The sequence below is a fragment of the Saimiri boliviensis genome, chromosome X, assembly GCF_048565385.1.
Source record: "Saimiri boliviensis isolate mSaiBol1 chromosome X, mSaiBol1.pri, whole genome shotgun sequence".
Classification (NCBI taxonomy): domain Eukaryota; kingdom Metazoa; phylum Chordata; class Mammalia; order Primates; family Cebidae; genus Saimiri; species Saimiri boliviensis.
The window spans coordinates 4,148,298-4,165,072 of NC_133470.1; the positions used below are offsets into that span (position 1 = coordinate 4,148,298).

The 16,775-nt window shown below is 40.6% G+C and overlaps 1 protein-coding gene across 3 annotated transcripts in view; it reads left to right on the top strand.

Moving 5' to 3' along the window:
- STS (steroid sulfatase) overlaps positions 1 to 15,927 on the top strand; it is a 200,158-nt gene extending 184,231 nt beyond the window's left edge. For all 3 annotated transcript variants that reach the window (XM_074391851.1, XM_010336161.3, XM_039475472.2), the window contains one exon: positions 12,683 to 15,927. In XM_074391851.1, the coding sequence (XP_074247952.1) occupies positions 12,683 to 13,056 (374 nt within the window). In that variant the 3' untranslated portion in view covers positions 13,057 to 15,927. The remainder of the gene's footprint in view (positions 1 to 12,682) is intronic.
- The last annotated feature ends 848 nt before the right edge of the window (positions 15,928 to 16,775 follow it).

Consider the following 16,775-nt stretch of genomic DNA (forward strand, 5'->3'; position numbering starts at 1 on the left):
TTAGGGAGAAGAGGTTTGTCATCTGACCTCAGAATACTTTATTAGAAAAAAAAAAGAAAAAAAAATGTAGTATTAGGCTTTATTAGCAGGCAGTGGTATGGTGGAATCAGCTCCTGGTTGTTCAGGAATCTTGCCAGCTGGTTATTAAACCATTGTATGTTTTCATTTGGCTGTGTTGTGGGTACTTACACCGTAGCAATTGGCAAACACAGCGAATCCAGGCTGCCTTCCCTCCCTCAGAGCCCTAGATTAACAAGTTTGTTGGTATCAGTAGAACTGACTGCAGATGTTTTTAAGATGAAGTTACCATTTGTCTTGATTATTTGGAGGATTAAATGTTATAATTTCAAACTCATGAAATACTGATTTTTCAGAAATCTTAGAGCTAGGATTTCATTTCTACCCTTTTAAAACATCAATCTCTTTTAAATTTTATATATAATGTCTTTGCTATAATTTAGTTGTCTCAGCAAATTGAATGACATAATTTAATTATGATCTTATATCATTATTCCTATTACATTTACAAGAACTCACGAAAGCATGATTATAACATGGATAACTTTTCTTGCACTAAAATAGGAATTTTGAGTTAAAATTTACCATTCAATGGGTATGAAAAATTTTGGCTTTACCGTTTGACATATGAATTAGCGTTATTAAAAATTCAACACAATGACAACTTGATTTTATGGATGGAATTTATCTTAGAGGGTAGGTGGATACGTGGCTCCAGGAACAAGCTGATGACTGTAGTCTGTGACATAAATGCTCACATTAATGGGAGAGTCCGCAAACCAGCTGGTCATACCAAAATCCATTGGATAGCTGTAGGTATATTCTAGAATGCAGTGCAATATAGTACATAATCAATAGCTTAAAGTGTTTTGCACAGACACATATGGAATATTAGCATCATGTAGAAAAAGAAGTTTCATATATTTGAAATGTCACACTTTAGTCAGGAAACGGGATATCCATGAAGCTATAAAAATTACTTAGGGGAACGGGGCACCAATACCATTCTTTCCCTGGGAGAAGGATGTAGACATCCTCACATTGAACTAGCAGAGCCTCATAAATCCTGCTCCATTTTCAATTCAAGTTTGTTGGAAATTTTTCTCCTGTGATATAAAAAGCTTTATTTTAAAAATGACAATACTAAAAATTTGAATGATTCTCTTCTAGCTATTGTGAAATAGACAATCAATTAATGTTAACTGGTGATGGGTATCCCAAGTTCCCTGATTTGATTATATGAGTGTTTTATATGATCGCAGGTACCCTGAAAATACATACATTGAATATGCATCAGTAAAAAAATAAATAATTAAATAAAATTACAGCAAACAGGAATAGGGTAATAGAATTTATTCCAAAGGAATGTGTTCCTTTCCAACTTTATGAAAGATACCTTCTTTTCAATTTAAGAGCTCAGGAATGGTTTAAAATCAAAACCGGCTTACCATGGTAACATAAGGAAAAATGCTTGCATTGTTCACTATCTAACATTTTCATTTAATTAAAAAATTAATTTTGCCTCTAAAACACACCTTATAGAAGAGATTCTCATAACAGCCACTTATGAGTTAATAGCATCAGAAAGGCAGCGCTTGGCTTTCATCTTCACTAGTAATTTTGGTGAGTACTTGTCAGATGCCCTTCCTCATCTGATCCTCAGAATTAGGATTTAAAGTGTCAGAAATAAAATATTGAGGGCTGAAGCTGACTTAATGTGATGCACCATTTCCAAATTTAAGTTTACTAATAAATATCCCTTGTTTCAGCTTACCTTATAAAAGGACATATTCTCATCCTACTCTATAACTGTTGTAGCAATTAAGAAAAACATATATGTAAACCATTTCAAGGATATCTTTTAAGTCTTAGAATTTTCTTTCTCTGTGAACACTTCAAATGCTGCATTGCCACAAGATTTTAATAGTTCAGGCAGGTAGCCAATGTTTCACCCATGTTCCTGTGAAGCCCTGTAGCAAGGTACAACATGCGTACTTGTAATTGTAGCAACACTGGATGATGGTGTCCTGAGACGAACAGAATTTGCTTTGGAGATCTTGGAGGAGTGACTTATGAGGTTAGAAAAGATTTCATTGAACTTTTTAAAATTAAATTTATTGTATATCATTATCATTCAGCCACATCAGTAACAGCTTAACTTCCTTAGTCATTTTCTTTAGTGGAAAAAATCACCACATAAATAGATTTTGTGTTTTCCAACATAGTCTATTAAACATATATTTTCTTATGAAACTCCCTATTACCTTATAGACAGTATCAGACAATATTTGAGATAAACATTTACTTTTCAACCAAAGTTATAGAATGTCTGATCTAAGATGACACTGATAACATGAGAGAAAAACTCCTGGTCATTATTTTTGATAATTTGCTACAATTCAAACTTAATTCCTTATAGAGCCAGAGTAAATCAAAATTGAATTTTCTTTCTTGAATTAAAAAAAAAAAAAAAAAAAAACACCAAAAAACTCAGTGTGTCTGAGTGCTCAAATGCCCTCTTCCAGCTAAGCTTGGCGACCAGCTTTTTCTGATCTTTCTGCCAGAGGTCACTTCTGATCTTTTCCCCTTGCATTCTCTGTACTACCATTTCACTGATTTTCTGCCGTATTTTACACATCTCTTTTCCCTGACTTCAACACAGGGCATCTCTCAGTTTGCCCGAAATGTCTGCCTATGTCTCTAACCCCCCACCAGATTTGCTTTCATGGGCTGTCAGACCTGATATTTTCTACATAGACATTTTAATTCTAACCAGGGCATGCAATATTTAACAATTTTTTTGTGTCTTCCTTACTTTGGTATCTTCTATACAAAAGTATTTTATAAGTGGTTATAGACGTTTCCCTTTGTTAACCTAATGTTCTTGAAATTTGTCATCTCTTTTTGTGATCATTATATATCTTTTGAAGACATGCTTGGTGACAGTAAACACTGATGTTTGTTGCATATTTACTGTCTGCTGGACACTTTGTCAAGAACATTGTATTTGATATCTCATTTAATCCCCTGAATTATAAGACATTATGATTATGTTAGTTTCAGATTTGGCTGTAACAGAAAACAATAAAAAAACAGTAGTTTATATTAGAGAGAAGTTTATATCTCCATCTCATGGGTAATGTCCAGAGGTGAATGGTCCATAAAGTCTCCAGGGTGCAGAATTTTTCAAGCAGCTTTTCCACCTCCTGTAGAATGTGGCAGCTTCATCTTCATGGTGAATGATGGTTGTGTCTACCTTAAATGCATACAATGGGGGGATGGATGGGAAAGATGAGAGAAATAAACACACGGCTACTACTTCCCAAGGAAGATAGACTTTTCTTAGAGACCAGAAGTTAGTCACCTGTTGACACCTAGCTTCACAGGAGGCTGCAAAGGAGAGTTTTGTTATGGGTGTCCATGTACCCAGAGGAACACTCAATGGCTATGGGAGGCTGGGGGAACAGCTAGCTCTCTCTCCTCCCAGTGTTATTTCTCCAATTATAGATGGAGAGACAGAGATAGAAGGTCACATTATTGGCATACAGTCGCAGAGTTGATCCAAGTTGGGATTTGCAACCAACACTGTTTTTGAGTCTGTCTCCCATTAATTGAAACATCTTCTCCTAAGACAGTATGTTCTTTTACTCACATTTATAAATCATGAGTCCTCCACCTACGGTGGATGTGGACATCTCTGTGTCCCCATGCACTGAGTCCATAATTCATCCACATCCTCTTATTCCCCAAATGTGGATATCCTTAGCATCATCAGGTCCCATACTCCTTCTACTGGCTCCATCCCTGATTCTCATCCTCTTAGCTGCCCTCATCACTCTCCATGAATGTTCTTTCCTGGAGGCCAAATGACTTACACTCTCTGCACAATTCCTGGTGACTGCCCATTTTTGACACCAAGCAATTCCAAAGCGAATATACTTCCAAGCTCTCTGCCTTCCTCACTCCGTTATCTTCCATGATCAGATGGTGATCTCTAGTGCCTCACAGCAGCCTGTTGGTCCTTCATGTTGGAGGTGGTGCAGAGCCATTGTGTGATTTCGGTCAGGATGCTCTGGGTAGGTCCCAAGGAGACTGTGGAGTGCTTTTGGCTTCTTGTCTGCCCATGCTGGATTTCATGATGACAGCTGGCTCTTCCCCTCTTTCCGTCCCTCCCTCCTAACAGCCACCATCTCCTTTATTTTTTAATTTATCCAACTTTTTTTTTTTTTTTGAGATGGAGTTTTCCTCTTGTCACTCAGGCTCGAGTGCAATGGTGTGATCTCGGCTCACTGCAACCTCTGCCTCCCAGGTTCAAGCGATTCTCCTGCCTCAGCCTCCTGAGTAGCTGAAATTACAGGCACCCACCACCACGCCCAGCAAATTTTTTTGTAGTTTTAGTAGAGACGAGGTTTCACCATGTTGGCCAGGTTGGTCTCGAACTCCCAACCTCAGGTGATCCACCCACCTTGGCCTCCCAAAGTTCTGGGATTACAGGCATGAGCCACCGTGCCCAGCCTCAGCAGTTTTTTATTGGTCCTCTATTCTATCTAAGATACTAGGCACTACACATTTAGGAGATGTGGGAGATACAGTCCCTGCCTTCAGAGAGGAAATAATCCAGAACTGGAGACCTCAAGGGTTGACTGAGTGGTGAAAACTGGTGAGAGGAACAGAGGAAGACAGGTGACTTCCAGCTGGGAATTCAGACGGGTTCATGGAGGAGACCATAGCAGGGCTTTGAAGGACAGCTAGAATATCAGTATCAAGGCAAGGAAGGGAAAGTGGAGGAAGAGTCTCGTACATCCTGCATCCACTTTGTTCCAGGTTATATATTCCTGTCCCTTAATGTGAAAAACCCGAGGCTTCATGGAAGGGAGTATTTTGTCCTCAATTACTCAGGCACCATTTGGGAAAGGTCATGTTGCTCTCAAATTGCCTGGCTGTGAAGCACGTGTACCCAGCCGCCAGAGCTGCTTCCTCATCCTTCTCACTGTTGTCTATCATAAGCTCTGGTGCTGCCAGCTGCAGAAAGCAGGCAGAACTTATCTACTGTCATCCATTATATATCTGCCAAGGGCTGAATAGTTAGGGAGTTTGGGCTATGGTAAATAGATAGCAGTAAACCTCTAGGGTCAGAAACAGAGCTTGGGGCCAAGATGCTTTTGGATAGCATACATGTATTAAGTTAGAAGACATGTGATCTATGGTGGCTCAGTTGTAAACACATTGTAAAATCTTTGGGTCCATGAAAAGATTTGAGGCATTAGTGTGGGGTGTCTGGATGAGACTAGGGGAATGTATGAAACAATTTTTTAGGTGGATCGCAGAGGTCAGGAGGGCACAGTGGGATGGGTTTTCAGACATCAGTTCAGTAGATGACAACTTTTCCGTAAGCTTACTTAGGGGGCAGGCCTAGGATTCTTTGTGTAGGGGTTCCTCACAGTGGAAAAAGGGAACAGCATGTGAAATGGTTCTTGAAGAACTTCAAGATGGCAACAGAGGTACATGCTGCCAAGAAAACCCAAAATATCTGTGTATGCCTTCTATGATATCTACATGCAATCTTCCAAGCACCCAAAATAAGTCTCGCCAAAACTACCAGTTGAACATCATTCATCAAGGGAAGTGTAAATCTGAGTGATACATTAAGAGCCAATGTGTTGAAGCCATGTAGATTTATTAATAGTTTTCCATATAGTGCAGAAAAAAATGTCTTACAACATGTATTACAGTAGCAACAGATTGAAGGACAGATGGAAACTGCTGTGTTTCTTGCGTGGATTGGCTGCAGCTTTCTGTTCACAGCTAACTCATGTATAGTCTATACTATAAACCCAGCCTCCTTCTGAGAGCATCACATATAGGAACCAAGTTTTAATCCTCAAAGCAATGCTACCAGACAAGAATGATTATTATGAACATTTAACAGAGGAGCAGACTGGGACACAGAGAGGTGAAAGCAGCTATGCCCAGCATCACATAGGTAAGAAATTGCAGAGGTCAGGATTGAACCTAAACTACTGATGCTCAGAGCTGCGCAATTAACCAAGCCAGTGGCAGGAAAAACCTTGGCTGAAGCACCTGCCCTCTAGCTAGTGCATTCATTCTCTCTCTCTCTCTCTCTGTCTCTCTCTCTCTCTCTCTCTCTCTCTCTTTCTCTCTCTCTCTGTCTCTCTCTCTCTCTCTCTCTCTCTCTCTCTCTCTCTCTCTCTCTCTCCCTACACACCCACCCCGCACATCTCCTCTTACAGTCTATTCAAGTCTCACCCAGCATCAGGCTAAGAAAGGCAAATGCATCTAACTCTTTTATAAAGACGTTGCTATCATCCTGGAATAAGAGAGTTTTCAGGCCTCTGGCACTGTGCATTCTCCATCGTATTTTTCTTGGAAGAGCACAGCAACTCTACCTGTTTATCTCTCCTCCTTCTATACTGCCCTTCGATCTTTGGTCCCTGTTCTGTTTTTTAGAGCTGTTCATTCATTCATGCAGTTTATCACGAAGCCTTAGAGACTTGTGAGTACTGTCTATCTCAATCCAGCTTCTGACTTATTTTATCAAATATAAAGTTTGTCTTATTTTATAGTTTAGCTCAGAGGTTCATGTATAGGGAGTGACGAACTTGTGCTGTGATAACCATTAGCCCTGACATTTCAGGGGCTTAGCCTGGCAAACATTTATTCTCACTCCTGCTGTAGAACAGAGCTTCTGAACCTGGGTACTATTGACATTTGAGGCCAGATGATTCTCTGTGCTGGAGGCTGCTGTGTGCATTGTAGACTATTGGATAGTATCCCTGGCCTCTCCCCACCAGGTATCAGTAGGACGTCCACCCCACTGCAGCTATGACAACAGAATGCATCTCCCAACACGGCCAGAGGTTTGGGAGATAACTGCGCATTCAATGCCTGTCCATAGTGGGAAGGTGAAGGTCTAGAAGGAGAGGGTTCTGCCATCCATTTGTCAGGGACCACTCTGACAGAGGCCCCCTCATCTCGAACGTCACTAGCAGGAGAGACAGCTCCTATGTGCTGTGGCTGGGAAAAGACGCTGCTCATGTTTGGCCAGAAGAGGCGGTGCAGACTCTCTGACTTCAAGGAAGCTGGAAAGTGTTCTGGAGCACTCAGATTATGCAGAGTTCACTGTCCCCAGGAAAGAGGCATAGTCTTGTTTTTGTGGCCTCAGGGTTCCAGGTTGGGGGCACCTTGCTTTAGCCGCTGTGGGTTAGAAGCAGGGGCCGTAATGGCACAGTCGCGTTGTGTGATGCCGCTGAGTGTCGGTCACGTGTACAGTGTCTTTACTTGTGCCAGACGGGCTTTCCGGGCATGGCTTTGTTTTGTCTCACATGATGGCTCTGAGACTCCTGCAACGCAGCAGTTTAAACATCCAGAGAGGCCTGGAAAGGAGTGTCCCAGGGTCCAAATTGTGCTCCGCTGTGTTATGGAGTGTTGTGACTGCTCTAAGTACAGCATTCAGAGCACAAGATGTGAGAGGCTTACATCATTATGAGAGACCAGAAGCAGTCAGGGGCCTTCAGATAAAGATAGAATGAAGCTTCAAGGACACTTTTCAGGAGGATGATGTTAGAATTTGTAGGTGATGTAGGCTGACCCTGTTCCCGGACCAAACCTAGGGTCAGGCTGCTGTTTTTCATAGCACAACAAGATACAGACGAACTGGGGAGGAAGAGATATTTTTGTGACTGGGTATAGGGAGAAGGCCTGGCAAATATTGCCCAAACCAACTCAAAATTACACTTTTCTGGAGCTTATATACCTTCTAAGCGATATGTCTATATGTAAGTGTGCATTCATCTAAAGACATAAGTCATTAACTTCTTCTAATCTATAACGAAGGTCTGAGTCCTGAAGACCTTCCTCTGGAGCCTCAGAAAATGTACTTAATTTAGATGAGTCCAGGTTCTGCGGTGATTGCCCTTTTCTTATCTCCTGCTAAATCATGGAGGTTTGGGGCGTTCCTTTAGACCCCCAATAAAACTTGTTTGTGGAGATTTGGGAAGTTTCTTCAGACTCCCAGTAAAACTTGTTTAATTCTAAATGGGTCCTGCTAAGAATTCCTTTGTTACCTTGTCATGCTTCAAGGTCTAGGAGAGGCCTGGGCAAAACTCTTGGTGGGCTTTTGTTACATCTCAGCCTTTGTATAAGGGTGCTGGCTCTCTCAGCTTTTAATATTTAACTTCACCACTCGGTCACTGCTAAAACAGATGTCATGGAGGCCTATGGTAGTGAGACCTGGCTGCCACAACCCGACTCCAAGAGGTTAACAGAGAGATTCTGCTAGATACTAATATTGATTTTTAAAAAGATTTTATGATGTAACAAAAGTTCTCGTTTGCACTCTCTCTATTTTTGTCCTTGGGAGCACGTGTGCTCATTTTGGAGGCTTCCTTGCAGGGCTTCCACTTCCGTGGCTGAGTTGCTGTAATGTGAAGTAGTAGAAATCATGTCTCTTCCTGTTCCAGGGTCAGAAGCCCCTGTAGTCCCCAGGAAATCCCAGAGATCTCAGAGACCTCTTTATTTCCCTTTGTTCATAGCTTAGTTTATTTTTAATAAGATAGCTGTTTTAGGATCCTACGTGGAGGATGCTGAATCAGTTTCTGGCTTAGGCATCAAGTTTTTCTTACTTAAATTCTCTTTGCCTTTTTGTTAAATGACAATAAACTTTCTTGTCTCATGAGTTGAGTCACATTTTGTAGGGGTACTTTTATATAAAAATATGTTTCACCAGATTGGTGATGATTTTCTAAACATTTTGTTCTAGTCCAGTGACATAACAGTACTGTGTCATATGTCATTGATATGTCATATGTCATTTGACCATTACTTGTGACAATTAGTTTTCTTAATTTGGGTACAGATTTTAAAAATCTCAGTAGAATTATTGTCCTCATCACTACTTAGACTACTTAAACAAGTTAAAAAAAAAAACCTGTCCACTTTAATTTCCCTGCATTCTTTATATCAAATTTAATAGTTCCTTTTCCAGGTCATCGGATCTCAGTTATAAATGAATCTAAGTTCCCAGTTTGGTCAAAATATGTAAATGTTTCAGTCATGAGAGAGGAGCAGTCTTTTTTCAGAGCAGTAGATGATAATTTTTTTTTTTTTTTTGAGACAGAGTTTCTCTCTTGTTTACCAGACTGGAGTGCAATTGCACAGTCTCGGCTCACTGCAACCTCTGTCTTCTGGGTTCAAGTGATTCTCCTGCCTCAGCCTCTCGAATAGCTGGGATTACAGGCATGCACCACCATGCCTGGCTAATTTTGTATTTTTAGTACAGACAGGGTTTATCCATGTTGGACAGGCTGGTCTCGAACTCCTGACCTCAGGTGCTCTGCCTGCCTCAGCCTCCACCTGGGATTACAGGCTTGAGCTACCGTGCCCAGCCAATAATTTTTAAAATACAGTAGTGAATACACATATATTTAAAAATTTAACATTTTTCTAGTATATGAGGATATTCAAGATGAAGTATGTTATCAAAATAATTTTGGAATACAGGACTAAATATACCCATGAAAAATATAAGATGATGCTGGGCATGGTGGTTTACACCTATAATCCCAGTGCTTTGGGAGGCCAAGGCAGGAGGATTGCTTGAGCCCAGGAGTTCAAGACTAGCCTGGGCAACATGGAGAGACCCCATCTCTATAAAAATTTTTAAAATATAGCTGGGCATGGTGGCATGCACCTGTGGTCCCAGCTACTTGGGAGGCTGAGGCAAGAAGATTGCTTGAGCCCAGGAGTTTGAGACTGCAGTGAGCTATGATTGCACCACTGCACTCCAGCCTGAGTGAAAATGCAAAGCCTTGGCTCTAGAAAATACAAATCCAAAATATAAATTAAACAAAAGAAGATGACTATGCCAGGTGCCTTCTATTTTGTCTAGTGACTGAGTTGTATTTTTTATCTTTGAAATGACACCTTTGGAGGTGTCAATTCCTGGGTACCTAATGAATAACAGAACAAGCTCCCAAAGTAGGGATTGTTATCTTGTGAGCCACTGTACAATAAAATATGCAGTTCTGTTTCTCTCATTTGAGTAAATCTAAAGTGGTCCAGAGAAACAGCACAAAGACTAAGCAATCTACCTTTTTATGAAAAGTTTTTAAGAATCCAAATGAAAGGATAAAAAGACAAGCAACCCCAGAACATGCTAAATAATCCTTTAGAATAATTAATTCTTAGTTCTACCCTTGTCTGAACTACCCAGCAACACCATTGCCCCCGCCCCCCAGGCCCCCACCCCACCGTGCCTGCATCTGTTGACTGGGCCTGACATCGATCTGTTCTTCCAGCTCACATCTGGGGAGGATCACGCTCAGGTGGTAATGAAGGGATCTGTGTGAGTGGCTTTCAAAAGCAAGTGGAAAATATAGGCTCTTTACATGAATTTATTCGGGGAGCTTGCATTCTCCTGGGGTTTTAAACACACAGAGGCTTGACTCGAATGTCAAGTTCAAAACGCCCTCTAGATTTGCAGCATTGGGAGCCTGAGCAAAAGGGGCTTCCTGGCTCACTTCTCTGTGTAACCACTTTTTCTCCTGGCTGACCCTGATGAAGGATTCTAAGTGGCTGCAAACAGCAGGTTCTGTCAGCCTGTCTCCAAAAAGGCTTCTGAAGGAAATCTCTCATACCCAGGAAGCAAGTGTGGGATGAGAGGAGTAGATGGGAAGCATCTTAAGGTTACCTGCTGCCTTTTTAAACTCTGTTGGAGATGGTAACCAAGTCCCAGAATTCTTCCCGCAGCCTGGCGTGTCTGTGTGTCAGCTTGACCTTATCTTTCTGAAGCAGGTGCACTGAGCCCATGTAAAGTGCACAGATGTCATGTCCTGCCTCGCAGAGTCAGCTATGCCACAGACTGCAAGCATCTCATTATGAGTCTTCTTTAATATATTCATCTAAACGTATTCACCTTGCTTCCCCTGTCTTTCTCAGCTTTAAACACACACACATACACACACACACACACACACACACACACACACACAGAGAGAGAGAGAGAGAGAGAGAGGCTGACTTTTCCCATCAATAACCTTGTCCAAGGTCAGGGGCGATTTGGGGACGACACAGACCCACTGACTGTTGGTTTAAACCGATTGCATTAATCTATTTTGCATTTTGATCAGATGCTCATGAAATGTCTGTAATTACAAAAGTCAGCAATGTCATTATATGCACAAATGATCAGGATGACTTCCACATGGGTGGGGTGCTTCCTAGGAGGAATGTCTCTTTGGTTTTATGTAAAAGCTGTAAGCGCATTCACGTTCTGCACCTGATTCTAGTCAGTTCTTACATTTTAATTCTCTGTTTTTATCTGCCACATTTTTCCTACCCAGGGAACATGTTTAGGCCTCTCTTAGGTGTTTGAGAGCAGGCAGCTCCTCAGAAAATAACATTGTCTGATAAATAGGAATGAATCAATTATTTCATAATTATTCATTTGTTTGTAAGTCAGTTTTTCCTAGCAATTTTAGTATTTTGGAGTTTATTGAAATAAAGAACTTACGTTTTAAAAACTAACCATCCTATTCTGGCGTTGATGAATTCCCCTAATTTGGAATTTCTAACAGCTTTTAAAGGTGTACATTATATACTATTATATTGTAATTTAAAGATTTTTTAGTAAGTTTATAGAGTTGAGCAGCCTAATTTCAGAACATCTGCTTCATCTCCGAAAGATTATTTCCATTTCCCATTTGTAATCTTTCCTCACTCTCACTTCTATGCTTATTTAATTCTTATTTTAATATTTATTTATTGTGTGTGTGGTATGTGTGTGTGTGTGTGTGTGTGTGTGTGTGTGTGTGTGTGGCTGAAGTGCAGTGGCATGAGCATAGTTCACTGCAGTTTCAACCACCTGGACTCATACAATCCTACTGCCTTAGCCTCCGGAGTAGCCAGGACTACAGGCACATGCCACCACACTCAGCTTGCTTTTTTCTTTTTTAAATTTCTTATAGAGACAGGGTTTCACTATGTTGCCCAGGCTGGTCTCAAATCCCTAGGATCAAGTGAGTCTTCCAACTTGGCCTCCCAAAGTGCTGAGATTATAAGCATGGGCCACTGCACCTGGCCCTCATTTAATTCTTTTTTTTTTTTTTTTTTTTTTTGAGACAGGGACTTGTTCTGTCACACAGGCTGTAGTGCAGTATGAGAATCTCAGCTCACTGTAACCTCCACCTCCCAGTCTCAAGTGATTCTCGTGCCTCAGCCTTCTGAGTAGCTGGGATTACAGGGACCTGCCACAATGCCCAGCTAATTTTTGTATTTTTTAGTAGAGACGGGGTTTCGCCATGTTGGCCAGGCTTGTCTGGAACTCCTGATCTCAAGTGATCCATCCATCTCAGCCTCCCAAAGTTCATTTAATTCTTGATTCGACATTTTTTGGACTTTCTGGAAACTGAAAACAAAAACTGTTAACTGAGATCCTAGCAAGTTTAAGACTGTTCCCACTGGCTGTGTGTGTGTCTACATGTGGCTTCGTAATCTCTCCTATACATATAAACATTGTGCCTGCAGTCTTATGATGTCTTCACCTTCTTAAAGCACATGGCGGCATAATTTCCATATCACTTTTTCATTTGTGGTACATGCAAGGATGCTTCATACCTAATGCCATTTCCATCCTTTTAAACCACAGGTACATCCATCTGGAAGGCCTTTCTCTTCACCCCCAACTTTGACCCCGTGGGTTCCAACGGATGCTTTTCCACACACGTGTGCTTCTGTTCCGGGAATTATGTCACCCATCATGACCCACCTTTACTCTTTGATATTTCCAAAGATCCAAGAGAGAGAAACCCAGTAACTCCAGCCACTGAGCCCCGGTTCCATGAAATCCTCAAAGTCATGCAAGAAGCTGCGGACAGACACACCAAGACCCTGCCAGAGGTGCCCAACCAGTTTTCATGGGACAACTTTTTTTGGAAGCCCTGGCTTCAGCTGTGCTGTCCCTCCTCTGGCCTATCTTGCCAATGCGACAGAGAAAAACAGGATAAAAGACTGAGCCACTAGCTGTGCCTGGGCACCAGGCAGATGCATGTGGCAAAGCTCACCATCTTCATTATAAACACGCACCTGGGAGTGGCACTAGGGAAAGCTAACTCCGCCCACACCTTGGATTTGGACTCATTCTCTATTTTATTAACTGAAGGCTTGGGCCAGAGCTCAACAGCTACTCACCTGGAGGGACAAGGGGGATAAGATCTGTAGTATACAGAGAGGAAGATGATAAGTTTATGACTTCTGTGGCCAGAGTCTTGGACTCATGGAAAGAGAATGACTAGAGGGGCATTGACAAGGCATACCAGCACAGGCAGATGGCAAAAAGGTGCAGAAGGCAATCTTAAAACAGAAAGGTGCAGGAGGTACCTTTACTCACCCCTCAGCAAATATGTATGTCAACAGTATATGTTATCATTTACTCTATAATCTGTAGTGATGCAATAACCACCATGATTCCTCAGCATAATAAAAAAGGCAATCAAGTAAAAGAGAGTTGAGTAATTTAAATATAAGTAAGTTTAAGGTGAATGAAAGATCTTCTTTCGGAATAATAGATGAGATTAAGTTCCACTTTCATTATTGGAAGGGAAGTCATTATTACTGGTATAGTTAGAACACATATCAAATGCTCTTCATCATATATAGTTATGCACATGCATACATACACACACACACACACACACACACACACACACACATACACATGCACATATAGTATATTTCTTTCCTCAAGAGGGTTAAGATTTTAAAATAGGGACCTAGAAGCTGATCACTATTTAAGTAAAAACAGTAGAAGCTCACAAATAGATTTGTTTGCACGATGATTTTTTTTTTTACAAAATTTTATAGTAACAAAAATCCCAAAGCAAATCTCTCCTGAACTGATTTCCATTCCATAATGTGTATTATTATTCTTGGATTCCACTGTTTTCTTTGGGAGAATGGAAGTTCTGAATTAAAAGCCCACTGTGGAGATGCTATGGTTCAGGGAATCTCTTCTAATGTAATTCAGAATCATTGGCCTAGAAAGTCTCTGATATTTGGAGGGAAACAAAAATCACTCACAAGCAATGCATGATCTATACACATAAGCATGATTTCCTTTAGTTTTAGGCAGAAGTTAGTCATCAGAGAGCAGTCATGTATGCAAGTTTTGTGGCTGAGAACTTTCATTGCTTCCAATTCACAATCAGATGAACAATTTTGCTTTCATCCTATTTTCCCCAAATCCCACAAGTCAGGGAAAACTCGTAACTCGTCACCTAGGAGAGAGCCTGATAGTGGCACAGCTGGAGATAGTTTCAAAGTCTAAACCACCAGCTCATCCTGAGGAAAGGCTCCTGTGGAATGTAAAGTGCAATCGTTTCTTCAGATACAAGACTTTCCCCAACAATATGATTGGATTCCCTTATGGCAAAATCGAGAGAAGCTGCCATCCACCTGTTTATGCATTCATCTCTTTTGTGGACTTGTCTGACCACTTTCTATTTGCCCAGAGTTTGCTCAATTCCAAGACAGTGCATGTGAATGGAACACCTGTACCCCCCACAATGGTTTGCAGAGAATGCTAGCCATGACTTGGACTTTCTGGAAGTTGGCTATAATGTCTCTATCCCTACCCCCAACCCTGGGAAGTTGGAGCAGGAAGGCGGAACTGTTGAGCTGGGAGGATTCAACAGCATTTCCCCAGTTACCCACTAAGTTCTTCTATTTCAGGCATTAATTTTACTTCTCTTTAAAAAAAGAAAAAAAGAGAAAGAAGTGATTCCTACCACCTAATCCCAGAATTGTTGAAAGCTGAAAAGTAAAAAGGATTCTTCCTTTAAACATGGATTTTTCATGCCAGAAATTGCAGGAGAATTTGTCTTTTTGCTTTAGAAAACATTCTTCTTAGAGAGGGTACTAGCTTACTGCTGATATGTTAGGATTGCTACTGATACTATCACATGGAAACTATTTAAAGGCACTGTTATAAACTTATGCTATAAGATGACAATATTTACTCAAAGTCTAACATATTCAATTCAAGTAAGACTTTCTGAAAATACTTGATGATGTGGGAATGCTGCAGGATTAAATAACTTGAAGAGCCTTTATAGATTATACAAATGGCTATTTGTGTCTAGAACTATTTAATCTGTAAAATGTTAACAGCAAATGAAAGATGAAATATATCTCTAGATGCAAATGTATTGAGTTTAAAAGTGCCTCAAAATAATTGAGATCACATTTCAGGGCATTTAGCAATCAGGTTGATTTGTGGTAACTATAATCATCTTAGATATCAAACCATTTACCATCTGAAAGTTTTGATTTGAACGTATAAAAGGAAACTGGAATTCCTTTGTCCAGGAGAAACATCACAAACCTTCTTTACGGCATAGTTTTGTTATTTGTCTGTTTCTTTTTGCAGAGCTGGAAGGCATGGCTGCGTGTTTACAAAGCATCCCATTCATATTACCTCTGGAGTCGTATATCCAAACCTTAGTGGGCTTTGAAGCTTTAAACAAATTCTTTTAAAAATTATTATATTTCTAGCATTACATAGATGCTAAAAGTTAAGCAAATAGATTAATGATGTATACATAGGCATCATTTTAGAAGGTCAGCAATGCTTCAGGAAAAGCAAAATTGCAATCTACCTATCTATGGGACTAAGAAAGCCCTGTTTTTTCAAAAATGGAAGCCCACTTCTCTGATTTTTCTGAAGGTCATACAATGAAGAGTGGAGGGGAAACACAAACACACACACACACACACACACACACACACACAAACAAGTATTTGGCTTATCATAGGAATCTGATTGTATTAGGTGAAAGGATTACTTAGAATATGTTAATGCAAAGTTAAAATAAAATTTTCCTTGGCAATTAAAAATGCTGTGCACTATAGTTTACAATAGCAAGGACCTGGAACCAACCCAAATGCCTATCGATGATAGAGTGGACAGGGAAAATGTGGCACATATACACCATGGAATATTATGCGGCCGTCAAAAACGATGAGTTTGTGTCCTTTGTAGGAACATGGATGAACCTGGAAACTATCATTCTCAGCAAACTGACACAAGAACAGAAAATCAAACACCGCATGTTCTCACTCATAGGTGGATGTTGAACAATGAGAATACATGGATACAGGGAGGGGAGCATCACACACTGGGGTCTGTTGGGGGGAAATAGGGGAGGGACAGCGGGGTGTGGGGAGTTGGGGAGAGATAGCATGGGGAGAAATGCCAGATATAGGTGAAGGGGAGGAAGACAGCAAATCACACTGCCACGTGTGTACCTATGCAACAATCTTGCATGTTCTTCACATGTACCCCCAAACCTAAAATGCAATAAAATAAAAGAAAAAAAAATACTGTGCACTAATACCATGCTTTCTAATGTGATTGAATTCAACAATGGGGGGAATGTTTACTATAGTTCCAGCTTGATGTCAAATGATGAGGAATAAAAGTTCCAGTTCTGCAAAGATTCATTAACTTTCTTAGCTCAAGAAGGAGGCTGAGAAACACAGAGAGGAATAAGACATAAAATAGCCCCGACCTCCATGATTCGAGAGTGGGGAAAGGCCAGATTATTACCCATCAGGCATATTCTCTAAGGCCTTTTTAGGGGCCTACAAAAATGTTTTAATTTCTTTTATAATCAGAAGAAAAGAAAATGAACATTGGGGATTGGAAATCATATTGGCATTTACACCAACATAGTCATAAAATA